Below are 23051 nucleotides of genomic sequence, written 5' to 3'. Positions count from 1 at the left end.
CTGTACTGAGGGTCCCAGAACTGAGTGCAGTATCCTAGATACAATTGAACATGTGCCAGGTAAAGGAGAATGATCGCCTTCCTTGCTCGATCTGGCGATGATCTTGATACAGCCCAAGATGCTATTGACCTTCCTTCCTGTCTGGATGTACCGTTCAGCCAACTGCCCTCCAGGACCCTTGTGTCCTTTTCAGGAGAGCTGCTCCCCAGTCTGTACCATCACAGGCAGTCAATCCATTCAAGGTGCAGGACTTTGCATTTGTCCTTGCTGAATTTCTTGGGGTTCCTGTTGGCCCATTACTACAGCCTGTATAGGTCCTTCTGAATGGCAGCCTTGCAGTCAAGCATGGCAACTCATTTTGATGTCATCTGCAAGCTTGGCCCAGAAGCTTTCAGTGTCTTCCTCCAGGTCATTGATAAAGATATTGAGCAGAACGTGTCCCAGGATAAGTTCCCTGAGGAGCTCCACCTGTAACTAGTGTCTAGGTAGAGTAAAAGCCATTAACCAATATCCTTTGAGCCTGATGATCTATCAGTTTTTCCACCCATCCAGTAATCCCCCTGTCTAAATTGTAGCATCTCAACTTGGATACAAGGATGCTGTGGGAAATGATGTCAAGAGCCTTGCTAAAGTCAGTGACATCCATAGTTCTTCCCTCTTCCACAAGTCGTGTCATCACAGAAAGCAATCAGGTTGGTCAGGCATGATTTACCCTCAGTGAATCCATGATAGCTTTTGCCAGTCACTTTTTTCTTCTTGTGTCTAGAAATGGGTTCCAAGAGGATTTGCTCTATTACTTTTCCAGGGAAAAAGTGAAACTGACCAATGTGTAGTTCCTTGGGTCATCCTTCTTGCCTTTTTTTGAAGATGGGTGCAGAATTTGCCTTTATTCAGTTGTTGGAGACTTCCCCTGATCTCCACAACTTTTGAAATATGAGAGAATGGCCTCGCAGTGTCATCAGTCTCTCAGCATCTTCCTACAGATCCCATCTGGTTCCCCTGGGACTTCTGTAAGCTGAGATTTCTTAAGAGATCCCTGGCTTGATCCTCTTCCAGTACTTTAGTTTCTCTCCTCCTTGAACTCTCTAGGTACAAAGGACCACAAGATCTTGCCAGTGAAGTCAGAGCCTTATCTGTGTCCACTGTCAGTAAATCACCTGACCTATACAGCACCTGGCCCACATTTTCATTGTTTATTCTTTTATTGCTCATGTGGTGGTAGAAGCTCTTGTTGCCTGTAACATCTCTTGCCAGTTTCAACACCAGGTGGTTGGGCTTTCCTAACACCATCCCTACATGTCCAAGCAGTTCCTCCTTAGTTGCTTGTTCCTCCTTCCGCCTCCTCTATACTGTTTTTCTGCATTGTTGTTCTGTCATGACTTCCCAGCTTAGGTAGGGGCTACCTCCTGATACATCTGCTTGTTTTCCTGAGTTTTGTGCTTGGAGGCGGTTGTCCTGAAGGACCTTCTAGCTTTCCTGAGCTCCATTTCCCTTCAGAGCTTTTGGGGGATCCCACTAACCAGTTCCCTGAACAAGCTGAAGCCTGGTCTCTGGCTTTGTTCTTTCCTCACTTCCCTCAGGATCCTGAACTCAGTTATTTCATAGTTACTACAGTGAAGGCTGCCATTGATTATCACATCTTCAGTCAGTTCTTCCTTGTTTGCAGAATAGCAAATCCAGAAGAACATCACCCTTCACTGACCCCATAGGATTAACAAAACCTGGTGTCCTATCTCCTTCATTTGCTCTGTAAAGTGAGGAGCACTGTAGTCCTGTAGTCCTGATCTGCACAAGGCAATGTCTTTGGTGTCCATGTGGATGTGCAACAATGGGTAGTGATCTAAGGAATGGAAAATCATTGGCAGTCTCTCTGCAGTGTAATGGATCAGGGCCCCTAAAAATAAAGAAACGTGTTGTAACAGCATGATGGTTTAGCAGTTTTGTGCCTTCATCTTTCACAGGAGGGAATCTCCCAACTACCGTCACCCACCACTTCCTGTTGCTTTCTGCTAATACTTTGTTCAAGCTCAGTTGATTTCAAAGCCTTCCTTAATGGAGCTTGTTCTCCCTCATTGGGGAGGCTTTAGGACTCATTAGGACACTTTATCAATTCTGTAAACTCAGGTCTGAGGGCAGAGAAGGAGTGTTTCTGCTGCTGCAAGAAGTCACAGATTTCTAGCCTGCCCCATCTCAGGAGTCTCTGTAAACCTCTTGCTCAAGCATAGCCTATGCCTGTCCCTCCTGCCTTGCATCTGCAAGGTCTCTGTGAAGACCCTCTCATTTCCTGCTCATCCTCCTCGATTTTGTAGTCTTCTCGCTGGGATGCTTTGTCCACCTAGCATTGCTCTGCAGCGCACAAATCAAAAAACCTCATGGAAATAAAATTCTGGAACAGTTCATCTCCTCATTAATTAGCCCTAATAAAGGCTCACTGCATGCACCAATATTTAAGTTTGTTACCCTCTGATATAATAAAAATTGATGCAGGAGGTTGAAGGGTGGTGAAGTTAAGAAAGAAGAATGAAGGTCCACAAGTTTTTTCCCCTTGAGGAAAAACATCTATGTATTGTTCCAGTGTTGTCTATTGCTATACACTGCTCACAAATCTTGTGTTCTTTTGTAAAATTGCATCTGTTCATTCACTCTGATGCTCAAACCCTTTATTTATACTTTTTGGCCAGCTGCAATATGTTGAGTGCTGCGTGAGCAAAAAATGCTGTCCTTCCCTCTGCAGCACGCAATGTAAAATAATCAGGGGAAAATCAAGACAGAAAGTAGAAGTGTGAATATGGTTGCTGCAGCTGGAATCATACAGAGATAAATCTGAAAATGAGATGCAAAATAGAAAATGAGTATAAATACCTTCCATGTCAATAACCAAACAGCACAGGGAGGTGAACTAAAAGCAAAATGTAAGTTAATTCAGGAGATCTCCAGTCTTACCTGTGCACGTGAAGATTTTGGGGGACTATAGAATAGAACAAAGGGTGGAACTGAAGAATTAAAAAAAGAATGGTCTTCTAGAGCAGTATTGTCTTTTCTTTTGCTTTTCTTGTTTTTGTATGGGACTGAAAATATTACAGGATAGACAGATAGATGATCGTGGAGATGAGTGACTCTTCAAGAATAAAGGAAGTTTAGAGTGTAAATGCATTTTAAAGTTGGATTTAGCTGTGAAAGAAAAAGCTTGGGAAGGCCCTACAGTGCTGTAACCCCATTAGTCACAGTGGAAGAGGTAAAAGGGCTTGTTAAAAAAATAAATGCACATGGAAGAGGGATGACAGAAGGGTGAAAGCAACAGCTGCACCCTGGAGGGAATGGGCAAGCTGGAGAAATACGTTGCAAAAGAGAGAAGGCAATTTTTGTTGTGACTGCCCACCGTCTAAATTCCCCCTTTTCTTATCTGTATTAGTTCAATGTCGCATTGACCCTCCCTCTAGCAAGCAGAGTGAGGGGAGGAGGCTTCCACACTTGTCAGTATTGGTTCTTCAGTCAGATGAGGAGGGTGCACTGATATGACACTAGTTATTTTACTAGTATGTGGGTCAAAATAAAATCTGGCAGCAAAGCTTTTCAGAGACTGGGTCAGTCCTCCCCTCTTCTGTGATCTTATTGTACAGACCCTGTGAGGTGGTTTGTTTTCCTTACACTACTACACGGTGCACTGCAGAAAATAATAATCCTAATTCTGGTGGAAATCAAAGCCTGGAAGTTTCACCTCTTCATTCCTTAGCCTGAGTGAAGGCTCATTGCGTGCACCAGTGCTGGAGTTTTGTTACCTCTGATCTAATAAAAAAGTAAGTTAACTTTTTCCACCTTAAAATGCTTGCAATCACTTTTTTTCCTCCCATATCTAAACCAGACCTCCATGGTACTGGAGTCTCATGCCTAAGTGGGTTTTACTGAAGTTCTGTGCCAGTACATGGCAGTTCCTGTGTCGTCTTCTTCCTGCAAGAAAAAAAATATCTTTAAATATGAAAGTTAATCAAGTCTTCTTTTACTCCAAGTGGCTTTTCTTGCAAACTAATTAAAATAATTCAGATGACTGAAAAAGATTTTAATTGATTTAGGATTGCAGTTTAGAAAAAAGTTATTTCTACGTGGAAAGACTTTTTGGGGTTAAGCCAGCATCCTGGCATGCAAGAGAATTGAATTCAGCTGTTACTCTGTTATGGATTCGCTTCATAACTTTGAGAAATGCCTTCACCTTTCTACAAAATGTCAGTTTTAATGGTCCATTCTCACACTTTGTCTTGTGCATCAAAGCAAAATAGGTTCTTGCACTCAGAGGGTTCCTGTAGTTTTAGGAATCCGTCCATGAGGCTAGGATTCTGGGCTTTGTAAGGTGACCTACTGGGCTTGCTCCCAAGATCCTGGTCTCTACCTGAGGTCTTCCCCCCACCTCTCTGTGCTTGCTGCTCCTTTGTGCCAGCACTGGTGTCTGTGCAGCCACATGTTCACGTGATGAGGAGAATGACTCGAATGAAAATTTAGGTAGGTAGAAGGATTTTCAGACCATTTTCTAGGCACATATTTCCCTTAAGTAAGGTCATTGGAAAGCATTATACTAATACAGAGGAAGGGGATGTTAAGCTTGGCTGAGGTTGGACCTGTTTAGAGAGCAGGTGGGATCACACCTTTGGCAGTATCTGCCACGGGAATTGACTTAAAGCATTTACAGGACTGCAAAACTGAGGTACTGCTTCCAAGGGAGATATCTGGGCTTGTAGGGAGTTCGGGGCAGAGACCATCTCTCACGTGGTGAATGACTTTATTCTCACACATCAGGGCTTCCTTTCAGCACTTGATCGTCTGCAGTCAGGGTTATTTGGTTTGGTTTTCTCTTCCACAAGATACAGGGATTTCTTGCATGATGTTTTCTTTCATGAACTGCTTGCACGTGTTTGTCACTTAACTTCCTCCAGCTTGGACAGAGAATTGTAGGTAACATGTAGATTTTAAAGTTCACACAGGTACATATATGTTCTTTCTGACATGAACTTTATGCTGGTTTATCTCATTTTTGTATTTATGTAATACGCAAGTCTCAGCTTCCTTTAGTGTAATGCAGGAAACCAGAAAGGGCAGGATGAAGCTCTGCACTTTCTGACACACACAAATTTCTCTTTGTTTGAAGTGCCTCCTTTCTCCAGAACATTTGTATGCCTTTAAAAGTGGTTGCTGACTGTATCTTGTAGCCTTCAGGGTAGGTGCAGTCAGGTGATGGGCAAAGCATGGCTTCATCGCGGAGAACTGGCAATTCAGAATAAGCCCAAGGCGTTATGTCCCAAAAAAGAGAAGTTCTGTTGCAAAGTAACTTGCTGCTGTTAGGCTGAGTCTGTGTCCCACTGAGGTCAATGATTTAGTACATGTAATCTCTGTCACAGATATGACCAGTTGCCATGTGTAAAAAGGAAGTAGTTTCATGTTTCAATGCCATTTCCAATGATAAGTTGCTCTGAAATTGTGTGAGAATTAAAATGTTACCGGAAGTATTGTCTAAAGCTGAGAATCTTTCCAGGGATTTTTCTTTTTCTTAACCTTTTGCAGTACAGGTGAATGATTTTGTGATGGCTTTCTCTTCTATCTGATTTTCAGGAGGCACGATCAATCAAGAAATTACCTACCTTGATTCACTCTGGATTGGTGGTTGTTTATGGCACAGTTGTTTTGAATCAGATAGTTCTCTTTTTGGGGACAGATGATGGACAGTTACTGAAGGTAAGCAGAGTGTGTCAGTTCTGCCCTTCTCCATCAGCTGCTGCTGTGTTCAAGTGGGTAAACGTTTTTTGGTTTAGACACTGTATTATAAACAGATATAGTCCCCCGAATCTCTATTTCTTTTCTTGTTTGTGAAGCAACTGCTGCATTGTTACTTGGAGAGCAAGATAACTTTCAAAAGCAATTATGTACCCTGCTTAAAATTCATGGAAATGCTTCACTAAACTGCTAATGCCCACAGTATGAATTTATGGAGTGTAGGGTTCTCAGTTACTCTGTCTTTTGTTTCCTTCCAGGCTTTGATTTTCCAGTAAAATTATTAAATATTGTTAGATTTTGGAAGCATATTTATTTGTTTGTTAGCCTATCTGTGTGATGTGAATAGCTGTCCATTAGAGAGAAAAGTCAAGATTCATTTTGCCTTAGCTTCTGAATAGTTGACCTATGCTAGCTTAAGTCAATCACCTGGAAGTGAAAGTCATCTTGTCTCACTCTTAAACTTTTCAGCCATCCAGTCAAATGTCTTTTATGCTTTAATTTTTTTCTGGGTTTTGAACGAATGTGCATTTCCTGTCTACACTGCAAAGGATTGCTTTCAGTTTTTTGTTTTAATTAAGCAGGCAGTTGGAGAGGAATATAGTAGAGAGCTTGAAAAGCTGTTGCCCATTTGATTTCACTATGCTTTTGATAATGAAAACTGAAATTGAAATATTCCATGTCTCCTTAACACAGTGGAGACCATGAACATACCTCCCTTGTTTAGCCATGTTTATGGAAAACCTTATATCAATGTTGGTGAGCTTACTAACTTTCAAAGTAAAATTTCTGTGGTCTCTGGTTTTCTTGAATTCTGTGCGAAGGGTGGTGGAAAGCTGTAGAGTTGGGCAAGGTAAGAAAAAGAAATACCATCTCAGATGTATACTCACAGAAGCCACAAAGAAAATTCTGTCCTGAAGACAGTTGTCAGTCAGTTGCGGAGGTTCCTTTTTTACATTATGGGTGTCTGGGTGTTAATTTGTTTTCTGAATGCTAATACTTTCTTCCCCATTCATAGGAGTACTTAACACATTATGACTTTGGGATATAGGCGTCTCTTCCACATTCAGTTTCTGCATCAATCACAAACATACTTGGTGGGAGGAATGTTTCATACACTAAACCAGTGCCAGATTTAGTGCAAAATGTGTCTGTCATGGATTTTGTTGAAATTCTGTTTTGGTGGTCTTTTCCTCCATCTTTCTGCAGTGAGAGCCAGTGCAGTAGGTGAACTGAACAAGTAAATCATCTCAGAAGCTCTTGATGTAGCTGAAGTTAGGCTTTTGTTTAAAGTGCTGACTGATCAATAAAAGGACTTGTGGATAATTTAATTTTGTGTGTTTTAGACTGTTCTTAATGAGCATATGGAATCCAGTTGCCCAGAGATTTTATATGAAATTGAGGAAGAAACGTCCATTTTCCCCAAGCTTCGACTTGATCCAGTAGACAATAACTACATCTATTTGTCCTCTGCCAATAAGGTAAGCACAATATCAAATAAAATAAAAAATTAAACTACTGCTTTAAGGATTTCTCCCACTTTATAAGCGAAGCATCAGTTTGGGTCAGAGTTAGACCTTAAATGTCAAAACAGCAGTTGTCAACTTTACATCTAGTATCTGGTTATGTTGTCTAAGTTTGGGCTGCACTTCTGCAAACCTCAGAAGAGCCTCCACTAACATGGTGCCACCCGCTGTTGCTACAAGTGTTGCCCACTGTTGCTACACCCTTAATCCCACGCTTATTTTATATCATTCTGTCGAGAGAGTCTTTGTTTCTCTTTTTCCTGGAGGCATCATGCAGAATCAAGCTTGGAGGTTGCAAACAAAGCTTGTAGACTCTTTGAAGATGGAGTTCCTCTGAATTAGCAATCCAGCTATTGGTAGGCCAGGATTTGCTAGTCAATTATGGAGTTTCTAATGGGGAGAAATCTCTTAATTTGAGAGACAGGTTTGAAGTCTTAGTTCTGCTGAAATCAATGATAAAAGTCTCATTGTCTTCAGTTAGGCATAGCAAAACAAAACACAATCAGAAGTGATTAATGTGTACGCAGAGTGAGGCCAAGGAGTTCAGCAATCACCGGGAGCAAATGCATGCGAGCAAACGCTGCATCTCAAACAGAGAGCGGCTCCCGGGAGCCAGTGCAGTTGTTGGAGCACATGCTGCAGCGGCTACCGAGCATCAGCTTGGCAAATTCCTTTGTCTCGCCAGCAGCAGGGAACGTGGCAGTGAAAACGTAAGGGCTGGCTGTCCATCTTGGCTGGACAGGATTTCACCCAGCACTTGATTACCTTCATTTACAATAAAATCACTTTTCCAGCTGTGAATATAGCATTTTATCCTGCCATCTGAGAGAGAGTGGGTAAGTTGGTAGGAGAACTCCTGACTGATATAAACCAACTATCACAAATGCAGAAGGAATCAAAATTTCATTCAAAAGTATATGTAGATATTATCAGTAAAGACTTGAATTTTCTTTACCTTTGCTCAAAGAGCAAGTTGTTATAGAGGAACAGCTTTTAGGAATAAATGCCTCTCTCTGTTCATCTCTTGGACCTTAAGCAAGGCTTTTACACTGTCTTTTTTAACATGCTAGTAGTCTATGGTGTTGGCTGATTTCTGAAATTATTATCTTACACATCTTCAGATAAATAGAATTTTACAAAAAATGACTGGAAAAAACAGTAAATATAGTTCTGCAGAAAGCCATGTGTCCTTTTTTCTGTTCACAAAATATAGGAGCTTTGAATTCTTGAATGCTTTGAATTCTAATTTGTAAAAAAATGGTTTGAATTAGGAATATTTTTCTTACTGATTTTATTAACTAACATTTTTATTAATAACATTATTTGTATTTGTATTCAGTATTTGTAATCAGCTTTCTCTTTTTCTTTTTCCTTTCCTTTTCTGAAAATGGCTGGCTAGGATATTCGCGCTGAATGTACAAGTATAGCTACATACAATATAGCCACAATTATCTACATTGACTTATTGAAATGGCATTTTCATGCATGCTAAGTAGTTGCATGCATTTGTTCTAGTGTGCACATGCAGTTACCTGACATAGTGATGCAACACAGATGCATTTTGGTTTGCGCATGCATTTTTGGATGCACCTTCATCAATCATTTAAAAAACTCAGTTCTGATGAGAGGAAAATGATGTTCTGCTGAGCAGAACATTGTTTGTAGAATATACTTCCTTTCTATTGTTATCTATAATTCACTATGCTAATTAGGCTTTCCCACATTACTTTGTCCATGCTGGCCTTGTCATTGTCAGAGGAGTTTCATCATTCGATGGCAAAATACAGCGTGTGTAAAGTAGGCTGCATATTTCTATCCAAAGGTCTTCTGGCAGAGGGGAATCCATAAGGAAACTTTCCCGAAGGGATCGTGTGTGGTTGCTGTCAGATTTTTAATGGTAACCCTCAGTTTCCCTCTTTATGGAGACTATTTTAATTCAGTGTGTTATTGCCTTCTTTGGTTTTAGGTGAGAAGAATACCAGTTGCAAATTGTGGTAGATATGTTTCCGAGCAAGAATGCTTATCTGCAAAGGATCCCTACTGTGGGTGGTGTTCTTTCAATCAAAGGTATTTTTTCGTATTTTAGATTTTCATATAAAAGCAATGCGTTATTAGTCAGTGTACATTTTGACTGGCTTGGGGCTATTCAGTATCAAGGTTGTATCTACCGAATTTTTACGGAATCAGTTATAGCCATAAATGTGAGACACTATTGTCATGTGAAAGGGAGCTCTGCACCTTTTAATGACCATGTAAACCTTCAGATTTTTGAGATCTACCCATAAATTTTAAGTTGGGCTAAAAAGAAAAAATTATTTGGGTTTTAGAACATATATTTTTTGCTTTCCAAATTGATTGAGAGATAAAATTGTATACTTGTGCTTGAAGCATCTTAATAGCTAGAAGCGTCTTGCATGTGAGAACAGGGAAAGAATGCTCAGTTGTCTTCAGTATTCATAGTTCCTTGCTTTGGAACCACTGCCTTTGGTTTAGGCCAGAGGAGACTTTCTAAACACTTCATCCTCGCATTTAAGTCATTAGTTTTGCTGCTTTCTTTGAAGCAGGTTTGAAAGCTGCTGTACATCTTTGGCCTGGACTGGATAAATTCCTGGGTCATCAAGCCTAGTCTTGGCAATTGCAAGCAACCGCATCATGTAAACCTAGTCATAAAATAATCAAGGGCCATCCTAAATTTAGATAGGCCTTTTGTCCTCCCCGCCCTGGTGGTGTGGCTATCTGAGAGTCTCGTTGTTCTGCTGGTTAAAATCTGCCTGCTTATTTTCATCCCATGTGTGTTCATGGACAGGTTATACTCTTTTGTTCTGGTGCTCACATCACCTTGGCTTAAATAGGTTTTCCCCCTCCCTCACATTTCTCAGTGTTTTTATGAAAACAGTCTCTTTCTTCACTTTCATTTCGCTGTGCCTGAAAGAGCCAACTTCACTAAGATCCTCTCACATAAGACACTCCTTTCTTCACTCCACTCCAGGAGCCCTTCTGTGAAGTTTATGCATCCTTTTAAAATAAGGATGACCAGGACTGTCACAGTATTCCAGAAGAGATTTTGGCTGTGCCTTGCTCAATGGTGTTTAATCAGTCTGTCCAGGAAGCACCTTAGTTCGTGTGTCCTGGGATCACAAATGTCTTTTTCATGACTGCATCACACTGATGGGCTACAATCATCCATGATCAAACAATGCCCCCAGGTCCTTTTCTTTCTTTGTTTTCTTTCCAACTGATGAATTTCCAGTCTATAGCACATATGGGTTGTGAGATTTTTATTGCTCTAAGTACATGTTCTTGTACTACATGCTTTGAAATGTCATCCCATTTCGAGGTTATCCAAGTTTTCCCGTGTGATATTCTTATCTTCCTCTGCATGGTAGCATTCCCAGCTTTGGATCATCACCAGATGTCCACAGCATAAACTTTCTTTTATACCAGATCATCACTGATTAAACATTAGACAAAAGTAGTTATAAGATTGTTTTTTGAGGAATTCCACTCGTAGCCTTCTTTTAGAAGGTTAATACGACCCATTTTGGTTTGTTTCCTATTAAAGTGATTTTGCTGAAGATCTGCTACTTTGTGTTTGCGAAGGTAGTTATTAGAAGAGAGTAGGTGTTTATTCTATAATGTGTTTTCTTCAAACTCTCTTTTGCTACCTTGTTAGAAACTGTATATGTTACAGTGCTAAGCTTTTCAGGCTTTTAGTTACCTTATAAAGAGTTTGTGACTAACAGTTATTAGTAAATCCCCTGTTTATGAGGGGAATTACCAAAAGTTTCCGTCTGGTTGAAACAGAAATTGGAGAAAAAAAGAATTGCTACAATATGAATCCCATTCAACACCCACGTAATTTTTCACTGTTAAGCATTTAGCATCATTAAATATTTGGTTTTCTGAAGACAGGGCTCTTGAGTAAAGCTTTAGAAAAACAGGAAGACATATTTTTACCAGTATATTAATCAAAGTCCATACATGTCCACTAAAGCAATATATTCCATAATAATTTTGAGATAGATGATATGTTTTATACTCTTACTGGGAAATAAATCTTATATTAAATATGCACTCCGTTTTTTAAACAAAACTTACCAGCAGTGCTTCGTTTGAAAGACAGCATGAACTCAAATGCAGTATTTTGATGAAAAAAATCTGCCTGTCTTATTGCAAGAGGAAACAAAACAAAATAAAATGTTTCTACTGTTCCTATTTCTACTCTTTCTTCCATAGGGACAAATATGTAAGTTCTCTTTTTCACTTACAATCATTCAAAACAATTAGTCATAGCATTGTGTGATTTCTCTTAATGTTTATAGATTTTCTATAGATGAATCAGATTTACCTGAAGTTTGCTGAAATTATTCCAGTACAAGGCACTGATATTTTCCATATGGAAATAACATAATAGATCTTACTTACCTGACATGACCAGACTTACTTTTGAATTTGTTCAGTGTTTGTGACATCTGTGGACTTCATTCAGGGGCTGGTACTGTGGAAAAGGAAGCCAGAACTTTCTCTGAAACCACATTCTCATTCCATGAGGCAATCAGTGTGCTTTATCAAGGCAGAGAGGGCAAACTCAGTAGGATCTGTAGTTAATACAAGATTAGGGAAGCAGAAACATAAATAAATATGAATAAGCCAGTAGGCATACGTATCGTGTTACCATAATGAAATAAGAACTTGATTCCAATTGTGAAGAGGAATCTTTAGTAGTATAAAGAACTAGCTTCCTGTGAAAGATTAAAAAAAATCTTGACTCTGCTTTTCTCTGTACACATATCTATGCATACTTGTATAAGCTCCGACCCAGTCCACCTTTCCAAGAAAGCCAGACTCCAGAAACTTTCAGTCACTTTTGCAGCATTGGTATTTTTGTTTTCTTAGTAGTTGTCTGAGCCTGTATGTTAATTTTCAGAGCCATGTGGTTCACAAATAATATTTATCTGTTAAATTCATTGCAAGGTGCTTGCAAACAATATCAGTTGTCTAAAAATAGGGATAGAACAAAATAATCTCATCTTTATGTGAGAGGAATTCACGTTACTCTTGGCCTGTGCAGGGCAATTGTGAGAATTTGTGCTGAAGGCATCAGATGCTCTTCTTCCCCTTTGTAACTGCTTCCTACAAAATGACCATTCTCCATAGCACATTGTTTGAGTGTTAAAGGTCAGCTTTTAGAGCAACAAAAGGCACATTTTTTTCCTGTCATGAAGACAAGTACAACCCTGGGTCCTGCGTGGCATTACTTTTTTTTTGCCATTAAACTCATTGATTCTTCATCGCAAATGAGGGAAACAAATTCACTGCTTGACTTCCTCAGGCAGTGTAAGAAGGCAAATTGTCCTAGGACAGTTTGTAATAGCTTTATAAACAGTTTTCTTTTTTAATATAACACTGAAATGCACGTACTCATTTAGTACCAGGTGTTGCAAGCATGTTGCCTTGCATCTTCAACATTATGATCCTCAGCCTGGCCGAAAAATATAGGATGTCTCTCTTCCATTCTTGCCAGTGAGAGTTGTCTATCTGTACATACTCGAGCATCTGGTTTATGCACATCTGTTGATGATGACAGATCCCATCCTCTGTGGTTCTAAAACTGTGGTGCTAATGGACTTTTGTGATCTCAGTGAAGTGAAGAGAGATACAAAGGAGACTGAAATTTGTCCTAGTTAAGACAGTTTGAAATATGTCAGGCATAGTCCCAATTTCTTACACTATATTTATGATCTGAATGTATTCAGATGCAAAGCCTCACCAGGTTCTTGTGCAGCAGGAACTCAGTTTCCTGAGTTAGACCACAAAGGAAGTAACCTTGTGCTTAACTGCATTCCAGTTGCCAACGTCTTGATCTACAGAGTAGATGGCTTTATGGTTTCTATAGTTTGTGGGCTTATTTCGGGCATTTTGGAAAGCAGGGGATATTTTTCTTGAAAGTCTTTCTTATGTTATCCCTTCTGGAGAGAAAACACATTGTTTGTGAAATACATCTATACAGTGAGCTCCTCATGAAAAAGGCTCACGCTTTGCAAGTATGTATTCATTTCTAGTTTTTGCGAAGGAGCAGTTAGTTCATTAAGGCACATGACACTGATCACATGATTGAAGCTACACATCTTTCTACATTTGGTAGAAAAGCAGGATTATTAAAACAATATTAAATATTACATTTATTTATAAATATTCAATCTTAAATTAAAGTAGGATATGAATTGGCACTTGTCTTTAATTGCTGGCTATACAAAATTACTCAGAGTTCATCTATGGGTTGTTCAGTAACTGTTCACAGCAGACAGTATTTTAAGGATTTGCCTTTCAAACTCAGTGTTTGTCCATCTAATTTGTATGCCTGTGTCTCTTTTTTATCACGTTTTTAATACGTATTATCTCAGTAGTACTTGTATATCCCAGTGTTTCCTCATTTTTCCTTACTTTTCTGTTGTATAGTTTCTATTTTCTACAATTTGGCATCTGTAACCTTTTTATTTACTATATGCCATTTTATTCTTCAAGATAGAGAAAGCTATTTTGAACTACCTTTTCAAGCCCAGTGGTTTTAACCAAGTGCACTGACATAAGAGGGAAAGATTGCAATTCACATCAGTGGATGACAGAGGAAATGATTAGGAAGGAGGATGCCTCTCATCAGCTGTACACATTCGTAGCATAGCTCTACATCTGAGCTTCATCCCCATCTCCTTTTATACTCTTTGGCAAGAAGGAGCAGATTCCATAGCATGATTCATTTCATTTTTGTATGAATGTCTAAAATAGGTTAGGTGAATTGCACCCCGAAAGGGCATATTTCTCCCCATTGAGTGTAGATGGAACTGGGGGAGTCAGATCTAGAGCTGTACAATGGAGCAATCAAAAGTTGGGCATGATACATTCCATCCAAGGCTACCAAATCCACTATTACTGGCCAAGCATCTAATATTTGTTGGAGAGCCATTGACTTAATCAGGACCCTGGAGCATAAATCGATGCATTGTAATTTATTTTGATAAGCAGAAGATTTTACTGACTGTTTTCCTGAAGCGTTTTGCAGTTGTAACCATATTCCTGTAAAAAATCAATAGTGTTCCTGTAAAAAATCAATAACATTAAATAAGTTAAAGTACAGTATCTGAAGTCAAAGCTACCATAAGGAGGCTAGTATAATTTTATGTATACTTTTAGGTGCACATTAAAAGAAAATTGTACACGTTCAAACAGCATAAAGGATTGGTATAACATTTCACATGCGCCTGATAAAGATCTGGAAATCCTGCTAAGTTTCCCTGACAAAAATCAGGTATGTACACCCACTTTTATGTGTGTTTGTTTATTGTGACTTAAAATGTGTCATTTTATAGCTTATTGCAGTTTCCCTTCTTTTGTCACCCTGTTCCATATATTAGTCCCTCTTATCTCCAGTAGGAGATGTATTCAATGTATTCCAGTTATCTCCAATGGGAGATGTATTCCAATGTATTGGAAATCCCAGTAAGTTGAAGGTGTCAATTGGTTAGATGTTCTCTTCCTCTCCTATAAAATGTATCTTGAAGCTGTACTTCATGATGTTGAGTCAAAAATTCACTATGCTGACAAAGGCAACGTTTCCGTTATATCACTTTACCAGCTATTTTATTATTTCCAGTGACTATATATCAAGTGCATTATGTAAGTTGTGAGCTTTGTAACAAGTTACAAAACATTCACTGGGACACATATGGTAACACAAACGCATCTTTAAGTGTTTGATATTAGTATTTACTCAGTATCTCTTTGCAGCACACAGCCTTGAGTATTTGATTATCAAGTATTGTGACTGGCCACTTAATCTGCATGCTATTGTTTCTGGTTTCCTGATTGAATGCACTAATGTGATCATATTTGTAAAGCACACTCAGCCAGAAACAAAGGATAATTCATTACAAGACAAATTCTGTTTCATAATTAAATGCCCTTTGGTTATAGATGCAAACATCATGTCTCTGTTAGGGTTTGTACACTCTTGCTCAAATGTTTTTAAGGGAAAATAACAGCATACAACACTATTATAGAAAAATTCTCATTTTAAAGTCCAAAGTTATTCCAGATTGATCCCCGCATGTACCTTACAGATCCATTTAATTTCTGGAAGTAAGCAATGCTGTTCCTCTCACGACTCTTTGTATTGCTTCTTCAGTAGGGAGAGCCCTTCTCCTTTGAGACGCTACTTAGTGAATTGTCTGCTTCCACCACAAAAAGTTTCATTTTGTACATTTCATAGTTTGTCATTTTCTGTAAAAACAAGGTGACAACATAACAAGTATAACAAGAAATCTTTTGTGTTCTTGTTTTTATTGTTTTATAGGTTGCTGTGGCTGCAAGCATAAGCAAAATTCTTACTTTCTGTGTGATAAAAATTGTAAAACCTGTTGAAGTATTTTATGAAAATGTAGTGCTGAAAAACTCATCTTGTTTCTGCAATCTAACTACTGCAGAGATAACGGATGACGGTATGTTTTACTATTACATGTATTTAATGCTTGTTCACTGTCCTTTATTACTCAGGAGAACCGAGCATAAATACAGGCCTAATGAATGTGAGAGTAGGTAATGCTTTTTATTAAATGTCATTGGAAAAAAGAAAATTCCTGTTTTGTCGAGTGATTTGAGTATACTCACACTATTCTTGATAATTAAGGATTTGTTAATATGGAATCCTTTCCAGAAGTAATAAGACATGTTAACCTATGGCTAGAAGCAGGTTCTTCAGCTCAGCCTATAGCAGTGCAGTCTTTTAGTATTAGGAGTATATTTACATGGTGCCATCAATCGCTGTCTATGGAACCTTAAGATAGCTGCAATGACAATCAAGCTGTCTGGACCTATGGAAGCAGCGTTGGTCCACTGCTCTGTCTTGACAAATTAACCCATCGTAACGATTCTGTTATCTGCAAACAGAATTTGTTTTTGCAAGAAACTGTACTAGCATAAATAAGAGGAGAATCTGAATGTCTGTACAATAAATAATCTTAACATTCAATTAACTCTTTCAGCCTAACTTAGACGCTTGTGAGAAAGTGGTTGTCCCATGTAGAGTATTAGCAGAAAAGTACATGGTTCAGGGGCAGTTTGGCTGGTACATCTTTTTAAATTGATTTCATTCATCTTTCTGAATTATTGCTGCAATAATTCGTACACTACTTTGTTTCCCAGTAGTTCTCAGAATTAGACACCTGGGCCATATGTGTTGGACGCATCATGCACGTGATCTGTTTGTGCATCTTACGGACAAGTACAAGTTTTAGAATGAGGTGGTAAATCACGGCATGTCTAGACTTTTGAGCTGTTCTGTAGGATTTGGTCTCAAAGATCAGATGATAATCCTTCACAGTAGAGTCTTAGTTGACTACTAGGAGGAAAACGTCCCCCTTGTATTGCTTTAAGGGTCTGTGTAGAAGCACAAAGCTTTTTTAATACAGGTTGACCTTGTACCTTTTTAAAGTTGCTCATGTTAGAATAAGAGAGTTTTAATCTACACTAAGGGACAAAGATACCATATGCTCTTAAGTGACATGAAGAGGAAACAGAAAATTCAGATAAATGCCTGCCTTTATCTTTTCCTAGATAATATAGCCCAAAAGAGATGTAATACTCTGCATGAATCTGATTCTCTTATAATACCTCTGTGTAGAAAGAGGAATGAAATGTTAACCAGAATTTACAAGGATCTGTGCTGAAGAGCTCAGTGCTGCAACAAGCTTTCTGTCTTGGGAATCCTTGCCCCTGAATGAGGTTCTTTGGAGTATTGGGATCTCAGGAGCTCATACTTTGGCCTTTATATGAGAAAAATTCCACTGTCATCATACAAGTGTTGTGTGTCGAGTTCCTGTCCAATATTGATTTGGGAATTGAGAAGACAAGACTTTGTCACTGGCAGGTGACAGCTAGGGATATATCCATTAGTATTCTGGTCTATTAAGCTGTCTTTAGTAAATACTGTAAGTGGATCTTTAAGAGACAAATGCATTAGAGAGTTAAAAAAAAAAAGTCCTTTATTGACCAAGACCCAAAAGCCATATTTTCTTATAATTACGCAGTACCTTTTTTTGGTTCTCTGTCTTGGACTAAGGCTTTCTCTTACTCCATTAGCAGGTTTTCAGAGTATAGTGTTACAGAAGCTAGCTTGCCTGGCCTGTCCTTTGTGCCAAAGATGAGCCCTTTGGCAGTGTTAATCAGAAGGCTGTGGGCTTAGCTTGTGCCTGGCAGTATTACTGCCATTCATATGCTCCTACAAGCTGACATATATTAGTGGATAATGCAGGTGTGGGAGTTACGTTGACTGTTTACAGTTCCTCATGTAAAGTGACCTTGGTCTCACAAGAAGATGCATTTGCAGAACTCCTTCAGGTATCATTTCTGGAAAAAAAACATTTCAAAAATACTTGCTACTCAGTGCAGACTGGTGCGTTTTGAAAGGTCAGCCCAGGCCATACAGAAAATAATAGGTTCCATTAATTTCAACACGGACAAAATCAGGAAACCATATTTGACAGTGTTGTTTTAAAAGTATTTATACAAACTTAAAAGAGAAGACAAGCTCTGCCAGAAGCAGGTAAATTCCTTACTTTTACTTATTATTCCTAGTTTAATAATATTTTTCAGTAGTTCATGGTTTGAGACCCTTCTCATATAATGATCTAGGCAACTGATTTAAGCAATTTTTTGCCCAACATTTCAGATTTCTGCAGATACGTAGACTTCTGGAGATGTAGATAGGTGCTTGGTGAAGGATTTCGGAATGTCTGTGTGTGCTCATCCACATATTCAAGCATTAAAATACCTTTAAAAATCAGACTCTTTGCTATCCATTTAGTAAGGGCTGTTTCTAACAAGCAGTGCAGGTGACCTTTGCGGAGAGCACCAAAGTGCCATGCTGATGTGTAGAGCAGGAGATACTTCTGATTTAACAGTGTAGATATATCCAAAGCTGGTTTTCATCTGAACAAGCCAGCCTGTGATAAAGACAAAGCTTTCTCTACCTTTGCAAGGTAGGCACACTTTAAAATCTATGTAACTTTCCTGTGTTAAAAAGCTGTCTACTTCTTAGCATAGAGAAGCCAGAGAAGTCTGCACACATGGGTTTCATTTGATCTCAGACAGTCATTCATTTCGCAGACATACACATCTGCAGGCACACAGATGAAAGGGACCATGGCTTAAGTGGTATATATCTAACTCTGCTTTTCGATGTGGTATTCTGCTCATGGGAGAAGATACTCTTTCATTCCACAGCTGCCAGTGAATTGTTGGTATAGTAATTGCTAGCTGAAATAATGGCAAATTGACTCATGCAATCATAAAAGATTTAAATAGGATGAAAATTGCTACTGCACAGATTACAAAAGAAGATTCTGAAAACAAGTCTCTGAGACAGAAAGAGAGAGAAGTACGGTATATTGGGATCTCTTGTGTTAGAACAGTCTGTTGCATTAGAAGGGTTGAATTCAGGTTCTGGCTGTGCCACAGTGTGCCACTGTGTGCTCTTTGGGAGATGATTTCATATCCGTGCTCCATGGTAGCATTTCCTTATCTGTATTGTGACAATAACATTACTTTTGTATGTCATGCAGTGGTGACATCAAACTTAATTAATGAGTGTGTGTAAAGTCTTGGAGTAAGTCAGCTGAAGGGTGCTATGTAAGGACAAAATCTAGTTATTTTTATCAGTCTAAAGTGTGAGTGGATGTGTACATGAGAAGGTGCATACCATGTAGAGAACAGCTGAAAGCACGTGAGCTTTCAACTCAACTATTTTTTTCCAGTTATTTCTTCTAATATCCAGCGTATGTCTAACGGTCATATTTTTTCCAGATTGTCTAATTCTTGAAGCATCACTGTCCTCAAGCTCATGGAACCTCACACAAACATTTCAGTTGAAAAAGTAAGAGTCTGGTTCCTATTGAAGTTCATTTAGGGGTTTGGTGGGGGGAGGGGGCTGAAGTATGATCATTCTTTTATTTTGTATTTATTGAGGAAATACATTTCACTAAAGATAGTCAAATCCTTTTTCTTGGCCTATTTCCTCCTTCTCCTCTTTTTTTATTGTCCTTAGAAAGCTACTTCTTCTGATAACTCTTTTGTTTAATAGGACCCTGGCAGCTAGCTGTAGGAGAGTCATTACAATGACTGAATTTATGACAAGTGCCTGTAGAGATAATAAAGGATGGCACAATGACATTAAAATCCTTTTTGTCCTTGTGAAAAAGGTGGGCCCCTGATACTCAGCATAAGACCTAGATCAGAGGAGTCGGGAGATTCTGTAAAAGTCACTTTATGGAGCTGTTTTTTAATTGAGCCAGATGCAGTTTAAATGTCATCCATGGGTAACGTGAATACAATTTAACCAAAAAGTAACATCTAATCTGCAAATAGGAATAAGGAATAGCTATTGTTCTGTACACGTTATTTTTCAAAGCCACATTCTTTGTTAACAGCTCGCAGTAGAAAGCATTTTTGCCCAGTACACGGCCTAACCCTTTATGATATATGGCTGTTAAAACTTAGAAAGATCTGGCTAACATACTCTGTAGGTAACTACTATGTTCCTGTTCAGAATGCTCCTCCCCCTGTACAAAGAGGGTGATTCATAGGCACCCAGAATGAAACTGAACTCCTGCTTTTTGGAAAGTGGCGCATCATTTCCCTGTTTCTGGAGCAACACAGGGAGGGAGCTCTCTTTCCAAATGAGAGCATTTCTCAGCGTGCATGGAGAGGACCTGTGCTGCTCTTGGCTCTCCTCCATGCCAATAGATGCATTGCAAAGCAAGATAGGGACAAACTAGTCTCCAACAGGCATATTTTTTGGTAGGGGAAGGCAATAGCAAACTAGCAATACTTGCTAGCACTACACACACAGAACAAAGTTCAGGCAAGCCGTGAAAGAATCAGTGATGGTTTTCTTCCCTTTTCTGGTTAAAATGTACTATCTGACCACTTACGTACTGGAGAAAACCACAACAAAATGAAACTCAAAGTGTTCCGTCTGCTTCATGCTTTTTGGAAATTTATGACTCTCAGCATCTTGACAGAGATTGCATTTCATACTAAATTTGTCCTCAGAATAAGCACAAGAGAACAATAGGCTTGGAGGGTAAATGCAGGTTATGTGTTTCACACATTTCATTATGTGTTTTCCAGGTTGTTCTCTTGGGTTTGTGCTTTTTTCTGTCACTTGAATTTTCACATTCATGGCTGAATCTAGATTGAGTCCCTGTGTCTTACAAAAACTCTGTTTTCTGTGTTACCAGCTGCTCACAGTGTATACACAAGCATGAGTGTGCCAGCTGTAAATGGATGCGTGTCTCTCCTGCCACCACCTGCCAGGTGAAGTTTGTTGGGGAGGGCTGGAATCCCCCATGATGCCTTCTTGTATTTTTTACATCTGAACAACAATCTATCTCTTCCTTGTCCTGACATGGAGAAATGCTGATTTTTTTCAGGATAGTTGTAACGCAACTGCTTCCAAGGAGATCGCCACTGCACAGAAAACAGAGGTTAGTTAGCATTTTAAGATTGGCATTATTGGGGTTCTGTGGGTTGGGGGAGAAATTTATGTAAAATGAGTGGACTTTGCAGGGATAATATACATGTGGATAGGGAGGCAGTCAATACGTGGGAAGGCAATGCAGAACTTGGATTGATACTATTTTTTCTTAGTGCTTTGTAGGTACTTAAAGGTACCAACAAAGATTTGCATTTCTGATCCAGGCATTGAAACAGTAAATACTGCAATAGTCATGTGTCTGCCTCTAGATGCAGATTTACAATATTGCTTTAAATGCCAAAGCCCCTGCATGCTGTATTTAGGCATTCTACAGGACCCAGTGTGCTGAGGGCTGGATGTGTAAGCTGACCACCAACAAAAAGAAAAAAAAAAAAAAACGAACATCTTCGACTCAATCTCTTACCTAGGCTTAAATGCGTGTTTGAGTTCTGCTGTCACAGACAACTCTGTGAAACCAGGTTTCAGAGTCTGAAACCTCTTCCTCATTTTATGCAGCCAGATCACAACTTCTCCTGAAACATAGCTGCCAGGGGAGCAGAAGAAGGGGGAGAATGTGCCAGCCAGTTTCTGGGTAACAGACAAGTGGCTAGAGGATGCATCCCGGAACTGAAATCCCTGGGTGTTAGTAAATCCTTGGTTCACACTTCCAGAAAAATTTTCCATGCTTCCAGGCTACAGACAAAACTGGAGATGGAGCTATTCTCCATCCATCCTGCTCAAGCTGGATCACTGGTACGAAAGGAGAATTGCTGATGCAAAGTACCTCCAAATCTGATTGTTGAGATCTCTATTGAAATCATATAGACTGTATGTAAGCAATTTGCCTCATAGGCCAGCCCTTTAACCACGAGGTTATCCCTTCATTCTTTATGGTGCCAAAATGGTTTTATTTTTTTCATAAAACTGAGCGATCTTGTCATCAGTGGTTGCTTATGACATGCAGGTGTTAGGAAAGAAATGAGTAGTGAAGAGAAATTTGACTGATGAGTCAGTACGTAGAGATTTGCTGCCTACATTTTTTGGTTTCTGCTTTTCTGTGAGAGATAGCACGGTTGGTATAAATAGCAACTGTGTTCTTATCTCTAAATGTTTCGTTAGAACTACCCAAACTTTTACCTGTGAAGACAGGAATTACCTCTTGAATTCAGCTGTTCAGCTGAGGTTTCTTAAAGAAAATCCCAAAATTCTTTTTGTTTTTTTTTTTTTTTTTTTTAAAAAAAGGGATGAGTGGGATTGTAATACTTGTGCTTCTGAGCATTAATATTCTGGATTTGGTCTGCATATAAAGCTGGTGAAAGAACAGAGGAAATTCTTCTTTGCTCTGCTTCCAAGTGCATTAATTTGACATTGGTAAATAGTTGGAATTGCCTGGGAGATGGCTTTCTTCCACATGCCTTATCTTGGAAAGACAGTGATGGACAAGGCAGTGAAAGCACTAGAGGCAATCCAAAGGCAGATGTTTATTTAGAAGTGATTGATCCATTCAGAGGGCTTGAAATTGCATTTGAAATCCTGCTCTCTTTTGACTGCTCGTGCTTTAAGGAGAACTTATTGGAGGGCTGAGAAAGAGGATTTGTGTTTTCCCACAACGCCAGCCGAGCATATAGATTAATACACTTTTTTTTTTTTTTTTTTCGGTGGCAGCCCTCCTCCTGACTCCAGCTGCTGGTTTCCAGGCGTGTACCTTCCCCCTCCCTGTGCCGGAGCAGCATTTGGGGTGGTTGCGCCAGTACGCTTGGCTGGGGAACTGATTTGGCTGGAAAGAACCATTTTTTTTCGGCAGGTTGTTTTTCATCTGGGCTGGTTCCCTGATCCGGTCCTTCCCGTGGCCTTCCCCATCCTAGCACTGCAGGAGGGGCTGTGCCGGCGCGGGGACGAGCTCACCGGGGTGGCAGAGGAGACTGAGCTCCTGGGGGTGGCAGAGGCTGCTTAACCTGGGCCACTGCCAGATGTCTCACTGGGGCCTGCAGCCATGCTAACCTCACCTCTGAGGATGTGGCTGCCACTGTTAACGCCGCCCCGGGGAAGCGTTGGGCTGTCCAGGGGGCTGGGGGGCTGCAGCTCAGAAGCGTGGAGCTCTATTGAAGTTGACAGGGCTGTGCTGATTTACATTACCTGAGGACCTGGCGCTCGCTTGCTGTATGTCTCACTGCGTGTTTGCGCTGCTTTCATCACATGCCTTGCAACTAGTGATTTTTTATAAATATCCTACTGCCTCT

The 23051-nt window shown here is 39.6% G+C and overlaps 1 protein-coding gene across 1 annotated transcript in view; it reads left to right on the top strand.

The window, feature by feature from the left end:
- The window catches only part of PLXNC1 (plexin C1), a 68679-nt gene that overhangs the window by 6316 nt on the left and 39312 nt on the right, over positions 1-23051 (top strand). The window contains exons 2-9 of the mRNA XM_074168205.1: positions 5599-5721; positions 7104-7238; positions 9250-9350; positions 14475-14589; positions 15634-15778; positions 19140-19209; positions 20576-20651; positions 20768-20821. Of these exons, the coding sequence (XP_074024306.1) occupies positions 5599-5721; positions 7104-7238; positions 9250-9350; positions 14475-14589; positions 15634-15778; positions 19140-19209; positions 20576-20651; positions 20768-20821 (819 nt within the window). The remainder of the gene's footprint in view (positions 1-5598; positions 5722-7103; positions 7239-9249; positions 9351-14474; positions 14590-15633; positions 15779-19139; positions 19210-20575; positions 20652-20767; positions 20822-23051) is intronic.

The sequence above is a fragment of the Numenius arquata genome, chromosome 2 (genome assembly GCF_964106895.1).
Source record: "Numenius arquata chromosome 2, bNumArq3.hap1.1, whole genome shotgun sequence".
Lineage (NCBI taxonomy): Eukaryota > Metazoa > Chordata > Aves > Charadriiformes > Scolopacidae > Numenius > Numenius arquata.
This window is presented reverse-complemented; position numbering and strand designations above follow the sequence as displayed.